This window comes from Microcaecilia unicolor, chromosome 1, assembly GCF_901765095.1.
Source record: "Microcaecilia unicolor chromosome 1, aMicUni1.1, whole genome shotgun sequence".
Lineage (NCBI taxonomy): Eukaryota > Metazoa > Chordata > Amphibia > Gymnophiona > Siphonopidae > Microcaecilia > Microcaecilia unicolor.
This window is the reverse complement of record NC_044031.1, coordinates 397,553,217-397,581,021: the sequence shown is the minus strand read 5'-3', so window position 1 is coordinate 397,581,021 and position 27,805 is coordinate 397,553,217. Positions and strand designations below refer to the sequence as shown.

Sequence of the window (27,805 nt, the reverse complement as noted above, 5' to 3'; positions counted from 1 at the left end):
GCCTGTTCTGATGAACATTTTACACAGTAAAAGCAGTTAAAAAGGTTTATGAATAACAATATAAATACTTATTTCGAAATGTATTCACAAATAGATGCGTAATGCATCGCAAATTTCAATCAGTCCCAAAACAGCAAACTTCACTAATGCAAAGAGATTCGCTGCTACAGAAACGTATAACTTTAGCCCACCCATAACCAAACCAACCCCCTTCTTCACCATAGGTATAGCAAGTCAGCCACTGAAGAAACCACTGATCCTATAAGCACAAGAACCACTATGTAGATCAGGTCCAGCCGATTCTTAGTGAAGTGCAATCACTGCTACGGGAGAGGAGGCTTCCGAAGGTTGGGGTTTGGTGTATGCAGGCCCAGCTAAAGCAAGCCAAGAGAAGAAGAGGCAACACTTCTGTAAGAGGCCAACATGTGAGGTAGATGAAGGAAGTCCCAAAGAATAGGAGTGCTGAGACTTTTGCGTTCTAAGGGGCTCTTTAACTCCTTAGCACATGCTAAATGCTAAGAAGCTTATTGTATACCACTGGGCTTCTTAGCATTTACTACTACTACTATAAATCATTTCTATAGCGCTACCAGTCGTACGCAGCACTTCACAATTGAACATGCGCCCTAAGCTTTAGTAAAAGAGCCCCTAAGTAAAGTGTCCATTGTCTCAAATGACTGTTTCTTACAACTTTGACTCCTTGAAAAACACTATAGTCCCCAGTTAAGTGTCTGTTTGTCTCTAAAGCTTCTAAATTGATCTGTTAAATGTCCATTTCTTGTCATGTTCTCATGAAAACAAAAATTCAGGTGCTGGGACAAAAAGAAAACCGATTCTCTTTCAACTTCTTCTGAATGAGATGTGTCATATTTAAGCATGCTAATGCTTTCTTTTGGAATATTAGTTTTTTTGTTCTCCCTGAGTGACTGTGCATCACTTTACCATCCGAAAAGCAGGAAGATCTCATCAGCCAGATCACTTCCTTCTTACGTCTTCAGGAGGCCATATCATACCCAACGTACTTCTCTTCTCCAGCACCTTCCTCTGATCTTCAAAGCAATGGCCTCCGGCCCTGGCAGGCAGGGAAGCTCCCTGCGGGTATAGCCTACAAGCCACACAAAGCCCCATGGTGCACTGAAAGCTGGGAGCCCTCCCCATTGCTGGGGGATGACTTGGCTGAGCCACCCGCTAAGGAGTTGTCGTCAGACGTTCCCAGATGCTCCGCTTTCTGTTTGCTCTGTTGTGCTTTGCTTTCTTCAGCTCACTCAGCCTGGCCTTCAGCTTTGCAGTGCCAAAGGAGATTTGGATGGCATTCCTGATGGCACCAGACCTAGAAAAAGGAATAAATGGATCAATTAGTTCATTTATCCACAAAGTCTGTGAAAACATAAACCTTCTTTGCTTGAATTGCTTTGCATCATTGAAAGAATCCAAGTCGGGCTGTCTAGATCACAGGAACGGAAATCATATTTTGGTATTTGCACATTAAGAATGAATATGTTGTCTCAGCACAGTGTATTTTGAGATACATGTTTGGGGGGGGGGGGGAGCAGCAGCTGAGAGAGGTAAGGCAAGTTGTTAATTTCTCATTTGTCTGTTAATCAGCAGCTGAGTTTAAGAGCCCTGCACATCACCTTCAAACAACTGGAAAATGAATAAAATTAATTGTTAAGAGCTAGCATGGTGACTGCATTAAATTAATCTGTATATTAACTCCACACCGCTGCATGCATAGGTAGCAGCATTGAAAATATGGATCATGCAGTCATCATGCTGCTGGTACTATTTCTAATTTATTTCGCCTTCCCAAAGTTGCAGAAATTGAAATCCTTGCACTCAAGATGTACTACTGCAAAACTGTCCAAGCAAACAGATGGGGGGGGGGGGGGGGGGAGTAGGGGACTTCTCCACTTCATTCTCACCAAATTTTTCTAAATTCTCCATGCAGACATTTGCAAAGAGTGGCAGAAAGCTTGGCAGGGTTTGAGGCCTATAGCTGAGGCGGTCTGTCAGTCTGTACACACCTTCAGACATGTGCAGCTGGAAAACCACACTGAAAGTAGACAGGAACTAGGAGCTTTGGCAGTGGTGTGGAACCCCTTCTTCCCCCCCCCCCCCCAAAAAAAAAAAAACAGACCAGTAGCTATGGCAGCTTCCAACAAACCCTTCTCTTCCTACTTTGCACTGCTCCTCAGACATAAGTTTAGTAAAGTTCAAAGCCCAATAGCAGTGGTGGAAGCAGCATGGGACTGTGAAGCCCCAGGGCCATCCTAAGGGCTGTGCAGGTGGTGTGGCCACACAGGATATAAGGGAGACAGGCAGGGGTGTGCTGGTAAATTTTTAACAACAGGCTCTTTCTCCGGACGTAGCCAACTCTGCAGTTGGAAGGGCCAGGAGTGGCCGGGGGGGGGGGGGGGGGAGCAACACGCTAGGCATACCTTTGCTGGCAGCCAATAAATGGACTGCCACCACTCCCTACGTCTTGCTCTGAGCAGCATGCTGGAACTTCTCTCACATGCTCGAGAAGTCCCAGCCTGCTGCCCAGAGCTGGAAACAAGGAGCGGGTAGCAGCAGTAATCTATTTACTTGGCTGGAAGGGCTCAGCATCCCCACCAGCAAAGTAAAAGATAATTCAGCAGGGGGGCCCAAGCCCACATTTTGGGAGCCAGTTGTTAAAGTAGCCATGGAGGGCCCTACTTTAACAACCGGCTCCCAAAATTCTTAAAAACTTAACAACCAGCTCTTGCGAGCCTTTGAGAGCCTGCTCCAGCACACCACTGACAGGGATGTAAAATTCATTCCCCATCCACTGTCTCCCCCTGTGGTGGCCATGGACCAGTGTTCACGATGCAATTCCTGCTCAGGATGCTCCTGTGAAGGCCAATTTTGATTTCCATATACCAGATTTTGCCCTGGACCCCCCTACCGCCGTTAGCCCTTCCCCTGCCTACCGCCGTCACCTACCCCCGAGGTCCACTTCCTCCTGCCGTTTTTTTAAAATATTACTTCAGCTGGCGGGAGACCCCAACCCCCGCCAGCCCAGCCGAGGTCTTCTTTAACTTCTTCATCCTCATGCTGTGAAAGCTGCATCCTTCCAGTTGGACGTAGTCTGACGTCGCAGCACGTTGGACGTCCACCGTGCTGCGATGTCAGACTCCGTCCAACTGGAAGGATGCAACTTTCACAGCACGAGGATGAAGAAGTTAAAGAAGACCTCAGCTGGGCTGGCGGGGTTTGGGGTCCCCCGCCAGCTGAAGTAATATTTTTAAAAACCGGCAGAAGGAAGCGGACCTCGGGGGTAGGTGACGGCGGTAGGCGGGGAAAGGGTTGACGGCGGTAGGCGGGGGAGGGTTAACGGTGGTAGGGGGGGACGGTGGCCGGGGGGGGGGTTATAATGTGCCCCCTCACTCTAGCCCTTGCCCCCCCTACCGCCGAACCTCAGATACGCCCCTGCCATATACGAGGTGTGGCTTGGGAGAGGAGTGTGCTGCTGCTGTTGCTACCACCTGTGTCTCTTCCTGAGCAAGTTTATCAGTGTGGGGCAGAGAAGGGGGGTTGTCCAGGTGCAACAGAGGAAAGGAAAATGACCCATTGTGGCACACTCTGAACTTCACAGCTTGTTCTTTTTTCCAGTATCTAGTTCTGTGAAATACTTGGGTTTCTGGCATTTTCGGCACAGAGTGTCCACAGTTGCACAAGACGCAAACTCACCTTTTCAGCTGTCTGTTGTTCACGTGCTGTCTGCGAATACACTTCAGCCCGGAGCTCACACAATCATTAGCCTTATTTAATAAGTGTAAACGGTGTCCACCTTTTTCCAAGGAAGACTGCACCCTGCACAAAAACAAACAGAAAGCAAAATATTTGTTAGGGACAAAATGCCATCTAGAAACACCTGCACATAATAAATAATTCTTGGATAAGAGGTGTGATAGGACTCTTGAAGATAGCCCAATATGGGATAAAGGTATATGGGGGGAGCAAGAGTGTGTTTATACATACCGGAGCTCTGGTTTTGTTTGGCAGAAGCTGGAACATTTCTTGTCTTTCTGGTTGGCACAACTGCACCTGTTCTGAAGCCCTGAGAGATTCCCGTAGACTTTGTGCCTCAGCGCCCGCTTTGACCGGGGGCCTCCAAGCCCGTAAGATACAGTTCTCCTGCAATTCAGAGCAAGAAAATATAAACAAATGAAAAGGATTGCCCTTCCAGCTGTATATTTATCTGAGCTAGCTGGTTTCTCTGCTAATCCACAGACAACAGCTCATTTCATACAATTTAATGACTGGTTACGCTGTAAATCCCAAAGAGCAGCTGATTACAGCTAAAATGTGCAGTGTTAAAATGACATTTCGTGTCCTTTGACCCTCTCTCAGTCCCTCTATTTTTGTGTCGCCCAGGGTTCAAAAGGGTTTAACCGAGCAGGAGAGGCTCCTTAACTGGTTAGTGCCACTAATCAGCCATCACCTAACTGCTTAGGTTAGGAGTGGGACTACTTAGCCAGTGAGCAGCAAATTTCAGTCCACTAAGTGGTTAAGCAAAAAGGTTGTCCTAACTTATGCAGTCAAGTTAACTGGATGCTGGTCTGAATAACGTCCTGTGCCCGATTCATTTCCGGGTGACCACTAAGACCCGAATATTCACTGTTGAGAGCCGAACATGTTTCCGGCATTCAATATTCAGGGTCAGTTTGGCCCGTGGTTGTGAGCGGCTCAGACGTCACATACCACGCTGGGCTGAATATCGGGTGGGTGATTAGTGACTTCAAGTACATATCAATTTGGGGGGAGTTCAAACTTCTCTTGCCTCCAAATTTGCAAGTATTCTCATGCTTTAGGAAGTCAAATAAACAAAACCAAATCTTTAAAATTGGGTGGGAGGGGGGGGGGGGGGGGGAGAAGAACATTTTAAAAGTTGGGTTACATCCTCCCTCCTTTGTGCAACTTTTTAGAGAACAAGAATGGTGCTGCTTGAGGGTAATCAAAACGCTTGAAAGATCTCAAATCTCATCTCAGGGTTTGGATTTTCAAGTGGCACATGGCACTATTCCAGCCCTGAGGGCTTTTCAAAAAGAGATGCCACATTTAGGCATCTAGCAGGCAAGTCTAAAAGAAAATAGACATCTCCTCTCCTTTACAAAATACTAGTGTTATATACAGGTATATATGTTAGGTGAGAGTATTTGCACCAGCCATAGAGCTGATGGAAATGCTCACACCTGGATTGCTAAAAACTGCATGTAAATTATAGAGTTCTATGCATTATTGGGTCGATATTCAGAAGGGTTTAACAGGGGTAGCAGCACATAACAGGATAACGCTGCTGAATATCACCACTAACCAGCTAAGAGGAGTTAGGCTGGAGCATGAACTTAGCCAGTCAGCAGTGAGTTTCAATTTGCTAATGGCTAAGTTACAGCACAAAGGGGTCCTAATGGATTTAGCGTGTGCTAAATCTGTTAGTACACCAAAGCAAAACAGCTATTCTAATGTTATGTGCCGAGTTAACTGGATATCAATCTGAATATCAGCTGGTGCTCGGTAAACTCTCTGGGTGGGCAGACATACCCAGATATTTTCAATACCAAGAATCACGCAAGCCCCAGATTTGAATATCCAGGGTTAAGTCAGCTCATAGCGGAAAACAGTCTATCAGCTACTCGCTATCACAGGCTGAATACCAACCCCCTCTGAGTGTAACTGTGTGCCCTGCCCATACAGTGGCAGCCCTACCATTAGGCCAACTAAGGTGGGGGCCTCAGGTGGCATTCTCTAGGGAGCAGCACTCTCCCCTTCCCTCCTAAACCCTCTGCCCCACGTTTACCTTATTTTTCTCTTTTCCAAAAGGCGGTAGTGGCAGCAATTTCTATAGGCTACCCTGCCGTTGGCACTGGCCTCTTCTCCCTACTGCAGCCCACCTCAGTGTAACTTCCTGTTTCCTCAGAGGCGGGACACAGTAGAGCTAAGAACTGCGGCAGGGCAGCCTATGGGAATCAGTGCAACTGCCGCTGCTGTAGCCGCCTTTTAGAAAAGAATAAAATAAGGTAAATTTATTCATTAGGATTTATTTACCACCTTTTTGAGGGAATTCACTCAAGGCGATGTACAGTAAGAATAGATCAAACATGAGCAGGAGGCAATTAGAGCAGTAAAAATATTTGAACAACAATACAAAGTATAGCATGGTATACTACTTGCAATGATAACACACTACGTACTAGAACATTATAATTGGTAGTGAAGGGTAAGGCAAAGTTGTAACATATAGATGAGTAAGAGTAGGAAGAATTATAAAGTAAGGTGATTGATTTGAATGCAGGGAAGAGGGTTGAGGGGGAAAGGGGGAGATGCCGGGCGGGGGCAGCATTTCATCCCTGCATCTGGTGGAAGATTGCCTTTGGCCGCCCCTGACTTCACCCAGATTCCGCCCATGTGTATTCCCACCTTCAAAATACACACCGTTTTATGTAGGTGACAGGTTCTAGAATATTGCACAGCCAGAATATTGGCGTTAATGCACTTATAATTTAATTTCAAAATTCTAGGCAGAGTACAAAAACCATACACAATAAAATTTTAACAGAAAAAACAAACCGCACCTTACAAACTAGACTCTCTGTTTCCTAAGCCATGTTAGCAGCTGCCATGTGCCAATACCAACACAGCCCATTCAAAGTGAATGGGCTGTGTTGGCGCTAACGCAGCTCAGTAAACAGGGGGGTAGGTCATGAATCTATGATATTCTGGCTTGCTGCAAGACTCCTTTACCATCATTTACTAAATGTCATCATAAGTTTTTTTGAAACAAAAACGTTTTAAGAAAGTTCTTAAAAGCTTCGACTTGTAATTGATCTCAAACTGCAAGGTAAGTTGTTTCATCATTTTGGGCCAGCATTATAAACAATACATATATGCTAAGGATGGGCCGCCAGAAAATGTTTGTTTTGTTTCATTTCCCATGTTGTTTCCAGGAATATTTTTTTTCAATTGGCCATTTTGTCATTGCAGGAGCAAAGTCATTGAGTGCACGCTCTTTATTTCATAATAGTGTGCACATACCACACTATCCCTCTTATTCTTTAAAAGTCACCAAACATTGTGCACATGCAATTTAATTGAATAATGAGCCAATTATATTGCCTTTTTAATATTATTGAGGCTACTTGAAACCAATTAAGATGTGTATGCGTAAATTTACGCACGGGATCCATGTCTAACTTTTATGTGTGTCCCGATATAGGGGCTGCAGAAATGGGAGGGTCATGGGCGGTTTGGGGTAGATCATGGGTATGATTTTGGGTTACACATGCATTTATAGAATAAGGGGATTCCACGCGTAAATTTAGGTGGGGCATTTTCGTTGGTGCAAATGGACACGCCTAAGTTTATACACAACCCCCAGAACTTAAGCGGTATTCTATAAACAGTGGCATGGGAGTTTTTGGCACCGATTTTATAGGTGCAGTTTATTCACCCCTATTTGTGCACGACAGTGGTTCACACTTGCATGGTAGGTCAAATAGGTGCACTATCAGGAAAAGAGTGTGTTATTTTCTGAAATAGTGTGCTCTCTGCAAATAGTGCCACCCTTTCAAGAGTGTGCACTATTATCAGCAAATGCAAAAACAAATTGGAGTGGAGGAATGGCCTAGTGGTTAGGGTGGTGGACTTTGGTCCTGGGGAACTGAGGAACTGAGTTCGATTCCCACTTCAGGCACAGGCAGCTCCTTGTGACTCTGGGTAAGTCACTTAACCCTCCATTGCCCCATGTAAGCCGCATTGAGCCTGCCATGAGTGGGAAAGCGCGGGGTACAAATGTAACAAAATAAATTATGGTTTTTTTCTGCTCATTTTCATTTGTTACTGACATGCAACAACATGGGATACGTGGTGGATATTTCCCATATCAATGCAAATGACGGCCCATTCCTAGTACACACCAGTATTCTGGTCATTTACATGCATTCCCTGCATCTTTATGTATACCAGAGTTTGATTTGTCCTTGCCATTCTCAGGGCATAGACTGTAGAAGTCTGCCCAGCACTATTCTTGTACTAAAAGTTCTGAAGCTATTTTATTTATTATTTGTAACATTTGTACCCCACATTTTCCCACCTATTTGAAGGCTCAATGTGGCTTACATTTGCTGTAGTGGCGATTGCCATTTCCGGTCTACAGAGTTGCACATGGTTTTACATTCAGTGCGTACATACATGGTATAAGAATACATTGTGATCTTGCGTAGGTGTCAACATTATATTGTTGCTCAGTTATCGACATTAGGGTAGAAAGTGATAGTGTTTGGCAGTGAGGTTAGTCAGCATTGTGTGGTTACATAGTAATCGATTTTAGATTAGAAGTGGGATTGTTTGTTTATTAAAAGCATTGAGGTTATTCGATCGAGTGATTAAGGTCGATCCAGTCTTATTCTTCAGTCTTATTGTTTAGTAATTAGGATGGTTGTTTGTGGTATGCCTTCTTGAATAAGTCAGTTTTCAATAGTCTTCGGAAGATAGTTAAATCTTGCGTTGTTTTTATGTTCTTCGGAAGTGCGTTCCATAGTTGTGTGCAAATGTAGGAAAAACTGGTTGCGTATGTGGACTTGTATTTTAATTCTTTGCAGTTGGGGTAATGGAGGTTGAGGAATGTGCGTGCTGATCTTTTTGCGTTCCTAGCAGGGAGGTCTAATGTCAAAGCCCCTTAAAATTTACACTCAAGCCCATCCATATCTATTCTGGCAACGAATTCCAGAGTTTAATTACACGTTGAGTGAAGAAAAATTTTCTCCGATTCATTTTAAATTTACTACATTGTAGCTTCATCGCATGCCCCCTAGCCCTAGTATTTTTGGAAAGCGTGAAAAGATGCTTCACATCTACCCATTCAACTCCACTCATTTTATAGAACTCTATCATATCTCCCCTCAGCTGCCAGAGAATGTGGTAAAGGCAGTTAGCTTAGTGGAGTTTAAAAAAGGTTTGGCTGGCTTCCTAAAGGAAAAGTCCATAGACCGTTATTAAATGGACTTGGGGAAAATCCACTATTTCTGGGATAAGCAGCATAAAATGTTTTGTACTTTTTTGGGATCTTGCCAGGTGTTTGTGGTCTGGATTGGCCACTGTTGGAAAGAGGATGCTGGGCTTGATGGACCGTTGGTCTTTCCCAGTACGGCAATACTTATGTACTTATACCTATTCAGTCATGATCAGAGCGTAAATGTTGGCACCTTCTTTATAGAATTACCCCCTTACCCCTGGATTCTAGGGCACCCAAAGTTGCACGCTCTCTCGAGATCCACTTGTGAGATATTGAGCTGTTCACTATGCTAACTGACACTAATTTGGATTTGCACACAAATCTGACTGTACGTGATTCCATAAAGATCTGCACCCAAATCCTCACACGTGCAACCCAAAGGGGGTGTGGCAATGGGAGGGGCATGACTGAATCAGGGGACAATCACAAAAGGTGCATACAGTGCTACAGAATTCCATGATCCATGTCCAACTTACATGCCAGGATTTATACCAGGTTTCACTTGGAGTAAGTCCTCCCACTAAAAGTTGTGCACAAGAATCCCCTGCAAGGTGTTATTCTATTAAGGAGCCCTCAGCACCCTGTAAGTTTGTTTTATCGATTTGATATACCACCTCTTTCAAAGCACAAATCGGGTACTTGCACTGTTCCTAATGGGCTCACAATCTAAGTATATTGTACCTGGGGCGGTGGAGGGTCAAGTGACTTGCCCAGGGTCACAGGGAGCTGCAGAGAGAATTAATGAACCTGGTTTCCCAGGATCTTAACCCACTGCCAACCGTTAGGCAGCAGTGGGAATCAAACATGGTTCCCCAGGTCTGCAACCCACTGCACTAACTATTAGTCCACTGCTCCACTCAGAAGGCTGCTGTTCAGGGATTTTTCAGCACTATTTACTGAATCCAGCCCTTAATGTGCAGTTGAAAAAGATTTTTTTTTTTTGCTTCCTAATTCACTGGCCCTTAGGAGCATGCACAGAAGCGCTTTCAGTTCAAGCCACTCCTTGCATGTGAGCAGGTGATTATTTAATGCCTCTTAAATCATAAGAACAACATTTCATTTCAAATTACTTTAGAGTCTGGAAACAATTGTAAATATTTACAGCCATTCCGTACATAACCCTGCTGTTTGTCTAAGCTTGCATAAAATCTAACAAGTGCTCAAAGTCATACTGGACTGCCAAGTTTGTTGAACAAAACTGGGCAGTAGATCTATATTTTTATAACCTATCTTTAAAAGCTTTCTGATATGACCTGAAATCTTTGGCAGCATTAGTGCTTCCTCCAGTATTAATTTGGAAGCGAGATAATAGTGAGCACATAACCATTGGTCCCTTCACCATCTGTTGTTAACTCTTCGGTTCTGGTCTGAAACTGATTTCTCTGGGACTCAGCCATGAAGCTTCGTTCATTCTATTTTGGGAGGTGTTTCACTGCCTTACCCTGCGCAGAAGATCAGTACCAGAGCAGTGCAGCTCCTTAGTTTAGATTTGCTTATTTTTTTTTTAATTCTTTTTTTTTTTTCTATTAGATTGTAAGCTCTTTGAGCAGGGACTGTCTTTCTTCTATGTTTGTGCAGCGCTGCGTACGCCTTGCAGCGCTATAGAAATGCTAAATAGTAGTAGTAGTAGTAATGAGGCGGTGGTTTGATGTACAAAAAGGTTCCTCTCTCCCCGCCCCCCCCCCCCAATCCATAGGCTCAAAATGACATACACTTTTTATCATGTGGTTTATTTATCGTTTGGTTACATTATCTATTCTCACAGGAATATTTTAGGTATTTATTAAAATTTTAATATCTTTTAATCCAGTCTTACTGTTTATATGTTGGGGAGGAGGTGATGTTCCTTATAGCATAAATTAAATAACTTCGTAATATTTCTTTGACCCAAGAGACATAAAATACTGATACAAACAATTAAACAGCCTCCAATCTGTAAAATGTCTATTTCTCTACTAGCCATCCTGAGAGAACCCACTCAGGCTCAGTGCTTTGCTGCCTTGCTAGAGACATAAGTATTGTCATGCCAGGACAGACCGAAGGTCCATCAAGCCCAGAATCCTATTTCCAACAGTGGCCAATCCAGGTCACAAATACCTGGCAAGATCCCAAAATTGTACAATACATTTTATGCTGCTTATCCTAGAAATAAGCAATGGATTGTTTCTAAGTCATTTTAACAATGGCTTATGGACTTTTCTTTTAGGAAGCTAGCCAAACCTTTTTGAAACCCCGCTAAGCTAACTGCTTTTACTACATTCTCTGGCAATGAATTCCAGACATTAATTACATGTTGAGTGAAGAAATATTATCTCCAATTCATTTTAAATTTACTACTTTGTAGCTTCATTGCATGCCCCCTAGTCCTAGGATTTTTAGAAAGAGCGAACAAGATTCACATCTACAGGGTTGGCCCAGCCATTAGGCAAGTGTATTAGACACCCTAGGTGAACCCTCAATCCCTTCAATTAAATTTCTGGACTTTAACCCATTTTCCCTTCCCCATGATTTTGATAAACTCAGCAATCAGGATCATCTCAGTACAATTCCATAAAAAAACTTATCATACTTTTATTAAATATTAAACTTGCTGTCCCTAAGAAGCTGCTGTCCTAGGTGACCACCTAGTCTTGCCTAATGCTTGGGCTGGCCCTGGTTAAAGAGTATTAAACTCAGTCTAAAGCCTTACTCTGGCGTGTTGATCCAGATGATGTCCAGGTGGCAGAAATAGACGCACTCCTTATCCATCAGAGAAGAGCAGGAGCAGCGCTTGGACCTACGCGGCCGCCAGGGGGCGCCCGGATTGTGCAGTGCGGAGGTAGCAGTAGCAGCAGCCTGGATTCCGGAATCCGGGTAGGAGAGAGAGAGAGCACTCATGGATGCTGCGAGGGAAGAGACAGACAAACAAGACAGTCAACAACACACCCTGAGAGACAGGCAGGCAGTGTTACATTTTGGGATTTCTGTGCACACCCCGATACAACTGCAACATGATTGAATTGTCAGGGTAAGAGAGGAGTCACTGAAGGGAGGGCCTCGTGCAGAAAAGTTAGTAGCCTACAAGTGACTGCCTGGGTGCCGCGAGCAGGTGAGACTGCACACCCTGTTCCTTCCGAAAAGTCGGAGTGCCAGACCAGACTGCTAGTTCCTTTTGGTGCAGCGCCTAATTATTAATGCAATTCATCTTCTTTGTCATTAAGCTAGCATTTATTATAATAACATAGTTTAAAACAGGTGACTTGGAAAGAACAGCTCGCCTAGTTGTCTTCCCCACCCCTCTGCATGCTGCAGATACTTTGGGCTTATGAATTAAGATGCCGGCATGGACTGTAAAAGTCTAGATCGTTTTTGGGTCGGAAAGAGGACAGATATCTGCTCTGGTTATTCTTAAAGGTGGGCTCTAGCGAGGTGCTGAACGCATGATCAGGGGGCTGGGGAAGGAGAGGATCCCAGTCACCGGAGGTCCTGGTCTAGCTCTAACAGGTCCTAAAACTGTTCCGTTTCCACCTGATTAGGGGGTGGGGGAGTGACCGATGCTGCCCTTGAGGGGTATCACCTGTTGTCAATATTCAGAAAATTAGCTCCGTGAGCTTCTGCCCTATAAATCTCTTTGCTATTAATATCTATTGGTGCCGTATCTATGTTTACTCCTTTTTAAGTTATTATATTTTAAATGTAAGACGTGCCCACGGCAGTTAAAAATTTGTATTCCAAAAAGTGTATTTGCTCCCCGAGACAGGTGAGTCAAATCTTTGTGTTACGATAAGTGCCAACACTCTGCTAGAATTTGCAAGATAAACAAAACCAGCGAACACACGGCAGGTCTGTCTCATCTTAATAAAACACTTCTTTCTGCCAGCTGTCAAGTGATAGGTTAGGAGTTTTCTCTTCAGTAAAATCCCGGTAAGTACGGATATTCAAACCAGGCTAAACATCGCAGTCGGAATCAATCGATGATTGCAACTACCAAAAGTAAAAAGTAGGAAAACCCAAGTTTATTTGGTATTTAGTTAGTTTGGGTTACCAATGGGGGTTTTTTTTTTTAACAGTTTGGGTGTCTGCATATCAGAACACCTTTGAGCACATTAGTTTTAATTTGTAGCTCTCAGGTTATGAAAAGGATCCCATCTCCCATAATAGAGCAGGAAAACTCAACGCACCCCCTTCACTTCTCCTGAAAATTGTAGTAGTGGGTTACATACCTGCCTGAAACGCTCCTTGACAGATCACAGCCAGCAACGAAAGCATCGTCTGTAAATCCATGCTGGAAAGGATCAAAATATCTTGTTTGTGAAATTAAAGAGAAAAAAATGATAATACCCCCAAGTATTTTCTTCTTTGCGGATATTTTAAAATTATTATTTTAATATTGCAGGTGCTCATCAGCAACACACATGAAAAGAAAAAAAAAGTGTGCTGCTTCTTTCTTCAGACAGGGCTTTAAGCAAGCTGGAAAACGAAAATAGTGCATCCCAAACACAAATCAAGAGGAAAACTCGAGGCTAGTTGATTTTTTTTTCTTTTCATGGGGGGCGACTGCTCCTGCCCGAGTTGCCAGTGCGATTGTGGTTTGGGTCAAGTCTTCTCCTCCCTTATATACTGAACCCCCATAGAGTTTGTAAACAGCCCTCCGACTTTATTTTATCCTTACACAATGTTATTGTGTTATTAGTCACCGAGAGGCAACGTGCAGTCTGAGATAAGAGCCGGCTGGGAAGGAAATCGCTGCAAACTTCAGAGAGGCAGACGCCGTCTGACAAGCCAGGGGCAGGGCTGGGACAAGTCATTAGACCAGACCTCCGCTCTAACTTGCTGCCTACCGGCCGGCTCGCTGAACTACCAGCTCTCTGCCGCCAGGGGGCGCCGCAGCGAATCCGCAGCTCTTCAGCCGCTGCGTCCACACGGCCGGCTTTGTGATCGGGCGGGTGTCACTGCTGCTTTACCTTCTCCAACATAGGACATAGTGTGGAGAGAAAGCAATGTTTAAAAGTGCTTGAGCCTGGTGGCGAGGAAAGTTTTCAACAACAACAACAAAAAATTCTGCAAAATAAATAACCCGGAGGAATGTTCTCTAAGCTACAACCTATTAAATGATAAACAATCCGTTCCCTTTTATTATAAGCGTGGAATAGTTGCGGATTGGGCAAATGCATTAATGTAATGGCAAGTAATGTTAGGCAGGGGAGGTGACTCCCCACTCTCCAAAATTGTTGGGGGTACTAATGCTGACCTTGCTCCTACTGCCAAACGATTTTCTTATCCTTTTACCCTCCCCGCCCCCCACGTAAGCAAACTACAGCAAATGCAGATAATGAAATGATGCCTAAAAAACGCATAAATAAATAAATAAACGCTGGCTACTAACCATTTGAAAACAATATTAAACACATTTTGCACTGTCTGTGATGTGGCTGGGTCCATCTATCTGTCTGTTGGTCTATCCATGCATACACATGCATGGCCTGCAGGTTAAGAGGTATCTTGAACCCACAGCAGCAACTGTGGGGGTCTGAATTTCCAGTTGTATTCTGTAGAAAAAGGAAGGCTTTTCTGACATTTAAATGCTAGAATGTAAAACTGGAGTGGAGGTGTAGCCTAGTGATTACAGCCCTGGACTGAAGACCAGGAAAGCCCAGTTCAAATCGTGCCACTCCTTATGATCTTGGACAAGTCAGTTAACCCTCTATTGTCTTAAGGTTTCTTTTGTTAAGCTGTGTGAAGTGCTAACATGTGCCTAATGCTGCTTAAAACGGCACAGCGCAGGGCATGCTCAGGCATCCTGCAGTGACTGTCAAATCTGTGCACGCTCACCACGTGCTAAAAATATATTTCTTAGAGCAGGCATGTCGGTGGATACTTGGAATGCCCTCCCGTGGGAGGTGGTGGAGATGAAAACGGTAACGGAATTCAAAACTGCGTGGGATAAGCATAAAGGAATTCTGTTCAGAAGGAATGGATCCTCAGAAGCTTAGCCGAGATTGGGTGGCAGAGCCAGTGGTTGGGAGGCAGGGCTAGTGCTGGGCAGACTTCTACAGTCTGTGCCCTGAAAATGACACATACAAATCAAGGTCAGGTATACACATAAAGTAGCACACATGAGTTATCTTGTTGGGCAGACTGGATGGACCGTGCGGGTCTTTCTCTGCCGTCATCTACTATGTTACTATGACTGGGTGTTCCTGCACTAACCAGTTAGAGCAGCTACATTAGTGTGTGCTAACTGGTTAGTGCACAGATAGCGCATGAGCCCACCACCTACAAAATGGGTGGCAGTAAATACTCGCACAGTGATTTTCTTAATGGCCTTGTGCTAATGGTAGCATTGGAACTTGGCCATTAATACACAAAATACAAAAGGGCCATTTTTGTGGCTGTGGTAAAAATGGCCTTAGAGCACAGGAAAGACCTGCAGAAAGATGTGCTAGGGTTACTTTTTTTTTACCGCAGCTTAGTGAAAGGACCCCTTAGACTGTGAGCCCTCCAGGGACGGAGAAATACCTACTGTAGAAAAATGTAACTCACGAGCTACTAGTGAAAAGATGTGAGCTAAATCCTGCAGTGCAACAAACCCAGGGCTGGATCAACCCTGTCAGGCAGATCTGGAGCTAGGTGCAACCTTACACTAAAAACATTGGTAAACTTCAAAAGTACACTAATGTTATTGCCATTTTCAACTTCAGAAAGGTATGGGCTCTCTAGGCTGCCTCAGGACCCTCACCCATACATCTACACACTCTGCTACCCCACCATCTTCTCAACCAGGGTGCGGGTATACCAACCGGAAGAAGGGCTCTTTGTTGCATTTCCCACCACCCATTTTTAAAATAGGGGTTGTTCAGCCACAATCACTGACTTCAGCTGAAATATGCAATAGCTAGTGGGGAAGGCATGAAGGGCCGTTCTACTGGGATGGGGGCAGAGCTTATAAGGCTAGATAGGGGGGGTTAGAACAGGGCCAAGCATGTGGGTGATTTTCCTAGGGTGCCGTGTGAAGGACAGCAAATAAATAAAAATATACAGTGGAGGAGTGGCCTAGTGGTTAGGGTGGTGGACTCTGGTCCTGGGGAACTGAGGAACTGAGTTCAATTTCCACTTCAGGCACAGGCAGCTCCTTGTGACTCTGGGCAAGTCACTTAACCCTCCATTGCCCCATGTAAGCCGCATTGAGCCTGCCATGAGTGGGAAAGTGCGGGGTACAAATGTAACAAAAATAAAATATAAAGTTTGGATTCACATTTCTGCATTCAGTTTTATATAAATAAATTACTCAGATAGTGACTGAATATCATCACCGTCAGGCTAACCTTTGGCCCTGCTCCCCAGCATGCCCCTAATCCTGACCCACCTTATTCTTATATCGATTTATATGGTCAAATGTTATGCATTCAGAGGGGCAGGAATTTGAACAAAATGAACTTCCATGTTCCATGGGTAACTCGTTTTGAAAATGGATCCACTTATTAAATTATGAGTAACGTTTACAGTAGCTTGCAAAAGTTTTATCTGTATTTGATCTACTGCTTGATGGACAACCAACTAAGCAACTTACAATATTCAAAATATAATTTTAAAAAATAGATAGAAAGCATGCAGAGAGTAGTGGAGAGGAAAGAAGAAGCTAATGTGAGCAGCAAAGGAAAGAAACCTATGTTCCAGGTCAGGGTCCACTGTACTTCAGCATATAACAAAGGAAAAACAACAGATTGAGAAAAAAATGTTTCAAGAACTGTTTTGAATTTTGTGTTAGAGGCTTGTAGATGATGTGATAAAGGTAGGATGTTCCACAAAGAGATGGCTGTAACAGTAAAAACAGATTGGCTAATGAAGGTATTGGCAGATATTGATTGAGTGACCACAATAATCTAGGGGTAGGGTCACCATATGACCAGATTTCCCCAGACATGTCCTCCTTTCGAGGGCACTGTTGGACTTCTGGGTGGCTTTCTTAATTTTTATTGTTCTTCCATGTTTCTGGCAAAGCAACATGCAGTCACAGACACAAACGCACACGCCAGTAGAGGCTACGGTCACCTGATCTACTGGCACATGTGTGTGGCTGAGTTGGCTCATGCAACAAAGATCCTCCTTGTGCACTGCATGCAGCTGGAAGCTGCAGTCAAGGACCTGGAGAGGAGATCATCATGGCCTTGAACTCCAACTGGGACTCATCAGAACTCAGGAGGGGCAGTCCTCAAGAGTCCTCCTGCTGCTCCATGGCTCATCACTTGCTGCGACTGTCAGTGGACTGGATCTGGTTCACTGCTGTGTAGTGACACCTCTCTCCCCCCCAGCAACACACACCAGCAAAAGTAACAACCATTTTATTTTTTAATGTCCTTTTTTTTTCTCGCCACAAATATGGTAACCCTTTCTAGGGGAAGAGTAAGGCAAGTCACTTAACCCTCCATTGCCCCAGGTACAAATAAGTACCTGTATATAATATGTAAGCCGCATTGAGCCTGCTATGAGTGGGAAAGCGCAGGGTACAAATGTAAGAAAAATAAATAAATAATTTGCTCTGACATGGGAGTAAAAAGGTATGCTAATCTTGGCACACCTTATTGCACTGTCCACAGACTGCATTAACCAAAGACTCCTTCTGTGGATTCGGAGATGTCTCTTAATCCTGCCACACCACATTCGTACTTTACTGCCTACCCATGCTCTACTGTCTATCTGCTCTTTCCACTTTCTTCCTTTCTGTGTTTGAGGTTTCCTCCCTTGCTCCCCTTCTTGCTATCCCTGGAATGAAAGCTACTCCACACTGTGCACAGATGAATTGAAATGGGAGAAGAGACACAGTTTCTAGTGAAAACACTCTCTCTTCACCACTCCCCCCCTCCACTCCAAACTCCAGCACTATCCTGTATTTGTGCAAAATCCACACAAGGTGAAAGTAGAGGCTGACCAAAGACGAATCACCACTGGAGGTATGAATCCAACAGTCTTTATTGCGATTTTTGCTATACAAGCGTTGCAAGAAGCTTGTCTGTTTGCTTTGACTACACAAGCAATTTGGGTAAGGTCCAAATCTTCAGAGGAGAGCAGGGCTGCGGTCCTGCACATTGTTTTGGATTTCACTGTATGACCCCTGAAGTAGACACGTGCGTCGAAACACGGCCCGTGTCGGGTTTTTCTTTTTAGTATAACAATAAAGACTGTTGGATTCATATCTCCAGTGGTGACTCGTCTTGGGTCAGCCTCTAATTTCACCTTGTGTGCTTTGCCGTCGTAGAGGACTTTTCCTGTCTTGTATTTGTACAAAATCCAGCACTTAGTCTTCTTACTGGTACTACAATCATATTACTCCTTGTTATTGTGCGGAACACTGACTTCTGATTCCCTCTAGACTTATTTATAAAATACTTCTTTTGATTTTCAAAGTTTACATAAGTACATAAGTAATGCCACACTGGGAAAAAACCAAGGGTCCATCGAGCCCAGCATCCTGTCCACGACAGCGGCCAATCCAGGCCAAGGGCACCTGGCAAGCTTCCCAAACGTACAAACATTCTATACATGTTATTTCTGGAATTGTGGATTTTTCCCAAGTTTGGGCTACTGGTATTCGCACTTATCTGGTACAATATCTTGCTCCTGTTGAACCCAGCCATTCTCTTAGGTCATCACAGTCTAACTTATGGTTAGTACCTGCTCATGCGTCCGTGCATTTGGTGAATCTTCATAAATGTTTTTTGGGAGTTAAAGGACCACTCTGGAATGAACTTCCATCATATCTCCATTTAGAGTCATCATTGAATAAGTTTAAAGAAGGACTAAAAACTCATTTGTTTACCACAGCTTTTCCAGATTGATCATTTGGTATTATATCAGGGTGAGGCCGAATCCGGTGCTCTGCTGTGTATGTCTACTGCTCTGTAGTTGTTGTGTGGTTTTAATCTTATCTCTTACTTCTTGGTTCTTTTCTATTGACTTGGTAGTTCTTTTCATTTTTGTTTCTTCTAAGATTGTTATTGTAAACCACTCCGAAAGGTTTTCGATGGTGTGATATATTCAAATTGTAATAAACTTGAAGATTGAAACTCCCTGATCCCAGTATTCTACCTTCCCCCTCCTCCCCACACCAGCATGTCATCCCCCTTCTCAGTTTGATGCCATTACTCTTTCCCTGGCCCAACCCCAGGACTGCTCCCCTTTCTCTCTCTTACCTCTGAAACTGCAACCTGATTCATCTGCAGCTTGGTCCCTCCTCTGACCCACATAGGCCAAGCCAATCTCCACAGTAACTTCCATTAGCCAATTTGAGCCAGAAGAAGTCATGTCCAACGTATGCACTTCTTCTGGCTTGTGTGGCCCCTGCCAATATTGTACATCTTCCCAGTCACACAGGCTAGTTCTTCTATTCAGCAGCCTTGGTCACCTGCCTTGGAAATGCCAGCTTGTACTAAAATGCCTTTAGCATATGATAAAGCCTTTAAGGATATTGCTAGTTAGTCTGAAATATTAACAGTGACCACAAGGTGCCGCTATCATCTAGATTAATAGGATGAACAATCGCACAGACAGATCTGGTTAATTCCTACAGATTAGTAAACTAAATTTTTACTTGGTTATACAATAACCAATTAACCACATATTGCTTGTATGTAGTGTTTTCTCAAGAGTTCTTAAATTCTGTTAATTGGGGGGTGGCAAACTTCTCTGAAATTCAAGATACAAGAATATAAGCTAGTGGATGCAGAATACAGTATGTGAAGATTTTCTCTCTCTCTCTCTGTCTCTCATAAGTACATAAGTATTGTCATACTGGGACAGACCAAAGGTCCATCAAGCCCAGCATCCTGTTTCCAACAGTAGCCAATCCAGGTCACAAATACCTGGCAAGATCCCAACAAAATACAAAACATTTTATGCTGCTTATCCCAGAAATATTTTCCCCAAGTCCAGTTTAATAATGGTCTATGGATTTTTCTATGGACTTTTCCTTTAGGAAGCCGTCCAAACCTTTTTAAAACTCTGCTAAGCTAACCGCCTTTATCACATTTTCTGGCAACGAATTCCACGTTGAGTGAAGAAAAACTTTCTCCGATTTGTTTTGAATTTACTACTTTATAGCTTCATCGCATGCCCCCTAGTCCTAGTATTTTTGGAAAGCGTAAATAGACGCTTCACATCTACCCGTTCCACTCCACTCATTATTTTATAGACCTCTCTCTCTCTCTCTCTCTGGGCAAGTGAGAGGGAAACTCTAGCTATATCTTTTTGAAACAGGTCTGAGTACACTGCAGCCTTTCAGAACTGGTGCTATGGGCATCATCATTTTACGAGGGACCATCACTTCCTCTCTGGTTGAAGCCTTGCTAACTAGCGGGGAGAATGTAGAGACCTCCCACTTGTTGTTGGAGTGTGGATGAGTCTAAGGGGAAACTACAAACAGCTGCAGCTTCCAGTACAAATGTAATAAGAAATAAGACAAAACATGATGATACCTCGAAGGTAACCCTTCTTCTTCAGATCAGAAATCAGCAAATGTTGACATATATCAGAATATAAAGTGAAACACGGAGGCGTTCCAATGTCAGTCTCACAGGAAGAGGGTGGGGTGGGTAAGGTGAGAAACAGGTAGAGCTAGGTGAGTGAGAGACAAGGAGAGATGGATGGCTGATAAAACAGTGACAAAGCAGTATAATTTTATGGTTCATAATGGAATAAAAAACCCAGATCTTTGTTAAGTCCTGTCTGGTGGGTGTCAAAATATTTCATCATTTTGAATTGAAAGGTCTTACGTTCCTGGATTTTCTTAAAGATTCCTTTTAGTATTCTCATCATAAAGTCATTGATGTAGTGTTCTAGTTTTGTAAAGCGCTGTCCCACAGAGGTGACAACCTGGTTGGGATTGTCATGTTTCATATGATGTATATGTAAATTGAGTCTCGTCTTTACATCTGGCTTCTTTCTCCTTCACGCTATTTGTACTGAATGATATATGCCACATTTGAGGATGAGCATGTGAAGGATCCCCTTATGCTGAATGTTTTTCCCACGGGATCCTGTGAGGTGTGTCAGCACAGTTTGTAGCTTGACACATTGCAGTAACGTGTGCCATTCTCTTCTTTTTGAGCTTGTGTTGGAAAATTGCTTTTCACTAATTTGTGTTTCAGGGTGGCTGTCTCCCTGTGTCTCACCTAACCCACTCCACCCTCTTCCTGTGAGACTGTCATTGGAATGCTTTTGTGTTTCACTTATATATTCTGATATTTGTCAACATTTACTTATTTCTGATCTGAAGAAGGGTTACCTTTGAAAGCTATATTTTAGTCTAATTTAAAAAAGGTATAATCTTCTTTTCTTTTATTTCTATTTATTACCTTTAAAAGTGGGCTAACATGGCTACCACATCATTTTGTTCAGTACAAATGTGAAAGACCAATTGTCTGCTCCCTTCGCCACAGAAGGGCGAAAGAAGGCAAAGGCAGAGGCAGTGCAGGGTGGGGGAGTGGGGGAAGCAGGAGATGAGCAACAGGTAAAGTCATTGCCAACATAGCAGAGTAGCAGATGCATCCTATTCTCTGCTGAGAAGTGTATGGAGTGAGCTTTATCAGCTATAGAATCTGATGAATCCCCATGTGAGGAATTTCCAGAATGAGAAGTGGAAAATGTCATAGCTGAGGGGGGTCTTGAAACCCTAGTTGTTGTCACGCTAAAGGGCCGATGATCAGAAGCAAACACAGGCACTAGAGGTTGTTAGCGCCATACTAGCGCCTGTGTTTCCTACCGCCCCATGGTCAGAGCCCCTGAAATGCACTCGTAGGCTCTGAACGCAACTAGCATGCAAATGCATGCAAAACAGGGTTCTTAGCACAAGTAGCATGCAAATGCATGCTAAACCTATTCCTCCCCAATGATCAGCGACTAGTGTGCCAAACATTGGCTCGCTGGCCGCGGAAAACCCTACGCCAGCTCGGAGCTGACATTAGGGTTTGCAGACCATTGGGGAGGAATAGTGAGCCCTGTCCAGCATGCATTTGCATGCTAGCAGGCCCCCCATTCCCCCAATGCAGCAGCCCGCACTGCCCCCCGGCAGGACCAGGAACCCCGACTCAACAGCCCCTCCAGCAACACGGGGGCTGGAGATCCGGTGGACCTCCAGCCCCTGACCCCCCCCCCCCGATACAGGTTCAGGGAGGCTGGAGATCTGATAGATCTCCAGCCCCCCCTAACCCCCCTGGCATCACCTCACATGAATGGAGCCCTGGTGGCACAGTGGGCAGTGAGTCAATCCACACCCCACACTACTGGTGGTCTTAGCGGCCCTTACTCACCCCCTACCTTCAGTGAAGGAGGGAGATGGCCTCCCTCCTCTTCCAACGGCGCCACCTCAAAAATGGTGGTGCCCAGCCTTGCCTAGTGCATCCTGGGATGTGCTAGGCGGGGCTTCACACTAAATAAGGGAGAAAATCACACCTTATATGGTGTGAAGCCCTGCCCAGCGCATCCCAAGATGCACTGGGCAGGACTGGGTGCTGCTATTTTTGAGGCGACACCGATGGAAGAGGAGGGAAGCCACTTCCCTCCTCCCCTGAAGATAGGGGGTGGGGAAGGGCCACTAAGACCACTGGGGGATGGGGTGGGGATTGACTCATGACCCACTAGGCCACCAGGGCTCCATTCATGTGAGGTGATTCCAGGGGGGCTTAGGGGGCTTGAGACCCACTGGATCTCCAGCTCCCCTGAACCTATGTTGGAGAGGGTCAGGGATGGAGGGTTTGACTCGTGGCCCACTGGACCACCAGGGCTCTATTTGAGGGGCCACTAGGGGGGATAAGGGGGGCTGGAGACCCACCAAATCTCCAGCCCCCCAAACTTGTGTCGGGTTGATTAGGGGACTGGAGGTGCACCAGACCTCCATCCCCCCCATGTTGCTTGGCTCAGGGTGGGGGTACTTGGGGTCTGGTGGTCCCATGGACTTCTAGCCCCTGTGTTTCACAGGTCTGGGCTTTTGACAGCCTAGACCTGTCAAACATGTGGGAGGTTTGTGCCCAAGCACATGCTCAGGCACAATCCTCCCGCACTTCTACCCTATGATCAGAGAGAATACCGTGCTTAAATTTGCATGCTATTATCTCTGATCATAGGGGCAGTAAAGCCCCGTGCTGTTCCAGCGCTATTTGGAACAGGACGGGGCTTTCGATCATCTGCCCATAAGTAATAGGAATAATACTGTCAGGGTCAAGAACACTCCATGGGTACGGCAGGCAGTGGAGAACATGAGGGATGTCTCTGTCCTTTCATCTTCTGCTCTGCCTTCAGTCCCAGCTCCAGCAGTAGCACCATCCAAAGATGCAGAGAGGAAGTCCCATGAAGCATTAAAGGTGTGAGGGCATTTTCAAGTGCTTGAGGATCTACAATTGGAAGCCTATTAGTGAAGGACAACTAATGGGCCACCATTAAATAGCATGCATCGTCATTTGCAGAAACACTATCCTTTTCAGTTATGTTTGAGGGAGGGTCTGCTAATAATACTATGCTGGGGTCTTCTTCCAACAGAAATTCTACATACAAAAGGATATTGTTTTCCAGAGCTCATTGCCAGCATCTTCTCCTGGGGGGCCAATGATCAGTTCCCCGCACTGCTCCTGAACAGCGCTGTAAAATTACCACCAGAACAGCATGGAAAAAGAACGCCCTTATGGTCAATGTTAATAACATTCAAACATAGGCGCGTTATTAGCATTGAACATAGAGGGAAAGTGCGGGAGGATTGTGCCTGGGCATGCGCTCAAAGCACAATCCTCCCACAGATGTTTCACAGATCTGGGCAGACCCCCCCAACCCCCCAAGCACAAGGGCTTGGAGGTCTGGTGGACCCTCAGACCCCTCATCCCCCCCAAGCACATAACCCCCCCCCCCCCCCCACCACCACCACAAATACATTGAACCATGGAGGTCCAGTGGGACCCTTACCACCTCCCTCCCCCAAAAAAGCTAACTCTAGTGGTCTAGCATTGTTCCTTCCCCAAGCCCCCCTCATGCCTTCAAAAGAGTCCTAGCTTCATACAGGAGGAGGGACTAGCACTCCCTTCCTCCTCGGTGGCGCCCTACCCAGTGCATCCTGGGATGCTCTGGGAGGGGCTTAACTACCATATAGGGGAGAAACTCTGGCCTGGCAAAGGTCCCACTGGACAACCAGGGCTCAATGTATTTGCAGTGGTGGTGGGGGGGGGGGGTTATGTGCTTGAGGGGTGAGGGGTTTGGGGGGTCCACCGTACCTCCAGGCCCTTGTGTTTTTGGGGTGGGAGGCCTGGAAGCATGCAAATGCATGCTGAACAGGGTCTCTTCATTCCTCCCCAATGCCCTAGCAAACCCTAATTTTAGCTCCAAGCTGGCATAGGGATTGCCGCAGAAGCAGCACCCTTGTTTGGTGTGCTGCCTACTGAGCATTGGGGAGGAATATTAATGGCCCTGTTTAGCATCCTTTGCATGCTATTAGCGTTCAGAGCCAGTGAACTCATGATTTCACATGTTCATCAGTTCTGAACATTTTGCGGTAGCAAATGCAGGTACTAGTCCAGCACTAATGGCCTCTAGCAGTCACATTTGCTTTTGAGCATCTGCAGTGAGGTGGCAAATGAGCACCCCCAATGCCCACCTAAGCAGGTCACCAAGAAGAAGATGGGATGATGTTTGCAATCATTATCCAAGGGCAAGCAGCAGGGAGCAATGACAGAAGTAATAAGGTGCCTCAGGGAAATGATTGCCCTGGATGACCAGCCCTGCAAATGGTTGAGAAAATGGAGTTTGAGGCTACTGCACAAACCCCAATTACCAAGTGCCCTCCAGATCAACTTTTAGTAGGTGGGTGATCCTCAGCCTGAGAGGTGGGAAGGTAAGGGGGGGGGGAGGGTTGGAAGAGATAGAAAAAGGGTAAAGGAAGGGCAAGAGAGATGGAAGGCAAAAAGTGGGAGAGCCTAATTAATCCCCACAAACCCTGTACTCACTCCCCCCCTCCCACACACACACATACACACATCCTACATCCCACAGCCACACTCAGGCTCTCCGCACCACTAATCACCCACACATTAACATTACTCAGGAATGGTAGAAATAAATTCAATAAATAAATACCACTACAATCCCAGATACACACATCTACAGAATGTTCACAAAACAAACACCCATTCATTTACAAAACTGTATGTTTCTGCATTGCACTGTATATGGCACAGTGACCACTGGAAGCCCTTCTTCTTAGAGATGTTAGGGGAAATGGCTTTCTTTCAAAGGACACCAACCTAACTATATTACTGACAAAGTTAAATTGCCCCAAATGGGTAACATATCATTTTAGAAAACCTCTAAGACTAGATAGGGAATTTCAAACATCTTTGATGTCAGTGACTGCAGTGGATGTGTTGCAGTATCCAATATAGTTTCCTTCCTGAAGCAGCCAGAAGATTGGCAAAACAAGGCGCTCTTGTTGGAGGGAGATGCTCGTGTTTGGATGTTGTAATTCTTCCACCTTCAAGTTTGGGACGGCAGAAGCTTCAAGTTTCAATTAGAGACTTGTTTAGCGTCAGCTCCATTGGAAGTGTGTCTGTGCATGGCAGCTGTAGCTACATCAACAACTTCAGGTTCAGTGATTGATATGGCCATATACTAAAGCATATACAGTCACAAAAAGAGGGAAATCAGCAAACAAAAAGAAGGCCCAGTGTTTGCTTTTTTTGTTTGTCATATACTAAAGCATGCCTTTTTTTGTTCTATGTGGCTAGTAATACTTTTTTGTAATTTTTTGATTTAGGGTCTCTTAGGTTTTGGTGCCGCTTTTTGGTGAGTTTTCCTGCTTTTGGTTACTATTTTGAACTTTTGGATTTTGTCCACTTTTTGTATTTTTGTTTTGTATGGTCACTCACCTGTCCCTCTATTTTGAAAAATGTTTTTTTAAATCATCTGATTTTTCTCTTTGATTAGGAGTATTTGCAGATGATCCTTTTTTTCCTTTTTTCTCTTTGGGGACCTATGAGATTATCTCACTCTCATTTTGGATAGTGGATTTTTAATACTGTATGTATTTTCCCTACCGGGAGCTTTGAGGTCCCACTTGTTTAAATCTTATTAAGTGCTTTCCTGGTTGAAATTTGAAGCTTACAGGTGGGTGAGATACAAATTCATATTCAAACTTTCTAGGGGTATTAACATATAATTTTAACATGATATGAATGCTTTTACACCACAATTACCAAACTTTTCAGCTCATTGCGGATTTCACAAACTACGTAGACCAGACTTTTCTGAGATATTACAACCATTCAATATTTTGCAAAACTGCTCAAGAGAAAGTTAAATATTATAATACTTCACAAATAAAAAAGTTTTCAATTGTTGACAAAATAATTCAGATTTATTTATTTATTTATTTATTACATTTATATACCACATTTTCCTGCTGATTGCAGGCTCAAAGTGGCTTACATAAATCTGTAGTAAGGCTACAGTGCAATAAAAGCAATTATACAAATTGAGAACAAGATAGGAAATAACAATTAAACAGCACTAGGCAAGAGATAATAACAGGTAATTAGTGTCCTTGGATCTTATTAATGGAAAAAGTAATTCAAAATTAAGTTGAACCTGGGGAATAGGCCTTCTTAAACAATACTGATTTCAATAATTTTCTGAAATTTAGGTAGTTCTGGGTAGATTTAATACTTAAAGGTAGAGAATTCCATAATTTATCCATCTGAAAAGCAAAAGAAGAAGTAAGGAATTCCCACCTCCAACGTTCTATGCGTCCTGCTGCCTGTGTCCATGGCTTTCTTCGGAGTTGATCTGCTAGGCTCCGTAGGTCAGGCTGACGTCACACGCAACACTGACCAACCACACGATAGCAGCACAAGGTCCCGCCCCTGCCACCCTCGCCACCACGCCCCCCCAAGGTCGCTGCCGCTCACCCCTCCACCCCCCCCCCCCCCCGAAGTCTTGGCGGCCATTTTGAAGAGTGATCCGGCAGTGGGGGAGGGTCAGCGCCGGCAGTGGGCAGGCAAGACTGGGGATCTTTCCTGCCTGCCCCGAAGAATTCGCTGGACAACCTGGGTGGCTGGAGGGGGGGCAAGGGAAATAGGAGAGTCGCTGGACATGGGTGGCTGGAGGGGGGCAGGGGGAGAGGAGGGTCATTGGACATAGGTGGCTGGAGGGGGGCAGGGGAGAGAGGAGGGTCGCTGGACATGGGTGGCTGGAGGGGGGCAGGAGAGAGAGGAGAGTCGCTGGACACGGGTGGCTGCTCACAGAGAGTCTGTGTATCGCACGCATACTCTCTCACACTCTCTCTGACTCATACACACTCTCTCTCTCACACACACTGTATCTGTGTGAAACACACTTTCTCTCTCTCACACTCACTGTGTCTCAGATACGCAGTCACACACACTCTCATTCTCACACACACACACTCTCTCTCTCACACAGACACACTCGCACCCAGTCTCACTCTCCCTGTCACAGACACACACTCGCACATTCACTCTCTCTCTCTCACACACATACTCTCTCAAACATACACACTCCGAGGAAAACCTTGCTAGCGCCCGTTTCATTTGTGTCAGAGACGGGCCTTTTTTACTAGTATTTAATAATTTGGATAGGTGGAAAGGCCAAAATTAGGCAATCAACAGAGTGGGACATTGTATTTGGAGAAGGCCTACAAATCACTTGAGACGTGGAAGGGCATTTTCAATATGACATCCAAATCTGATTTTGGATGTTTTGCAAAAAATGTCCAAACATCCAGTGCCAAACATGGCCATTTTT

At 44.8% G+C, this 27,805-nt stretch overlaps 1 protein-coding gene across 2 annotated transcripts; it reads right to left on the bottom strand.

Moving 5' to 3' along the window:
• Positions 1-579: 579 nt before the first annotated feature.
• EDN1 (endothelin 1) lies at positions 580-13,774 on the bottom strand. Of its 2 annotated transcripts, none has more exons than XM_030211072.1 (5): positions 13,237-13,774; positions 11,724-11,916; positions 4,003-4,158; positions 3,712-3,834; positions 580-1,330 (listed from the first exon to the last, which is right to left on the bottom strand). In XM_030211072.1, the coding sequence occupies exons 1-5, from the start codon at positions 13,295-13,297 to the stop codon at positions 1,189-1,191; spliced, it is 675 nt and encodes a 224-aa protein (XP_030066932.1). In that variant the 5' UTR covers positions 13,298-13,774; the 3' UTR covers positions 580-1,188. The 2 variants fall into 2 exon arrangements, with proteins under 2 accessions (XP_030066932.1, XP_030066941.1); XM_030211081.1 differs by lacking the exon at positions 13,237-13,774 and adding an exon at positions 12,096-12,444.
• Between the last annotated feature and the right edge of the window lie 14,031 nt (positions 13,775-27,805).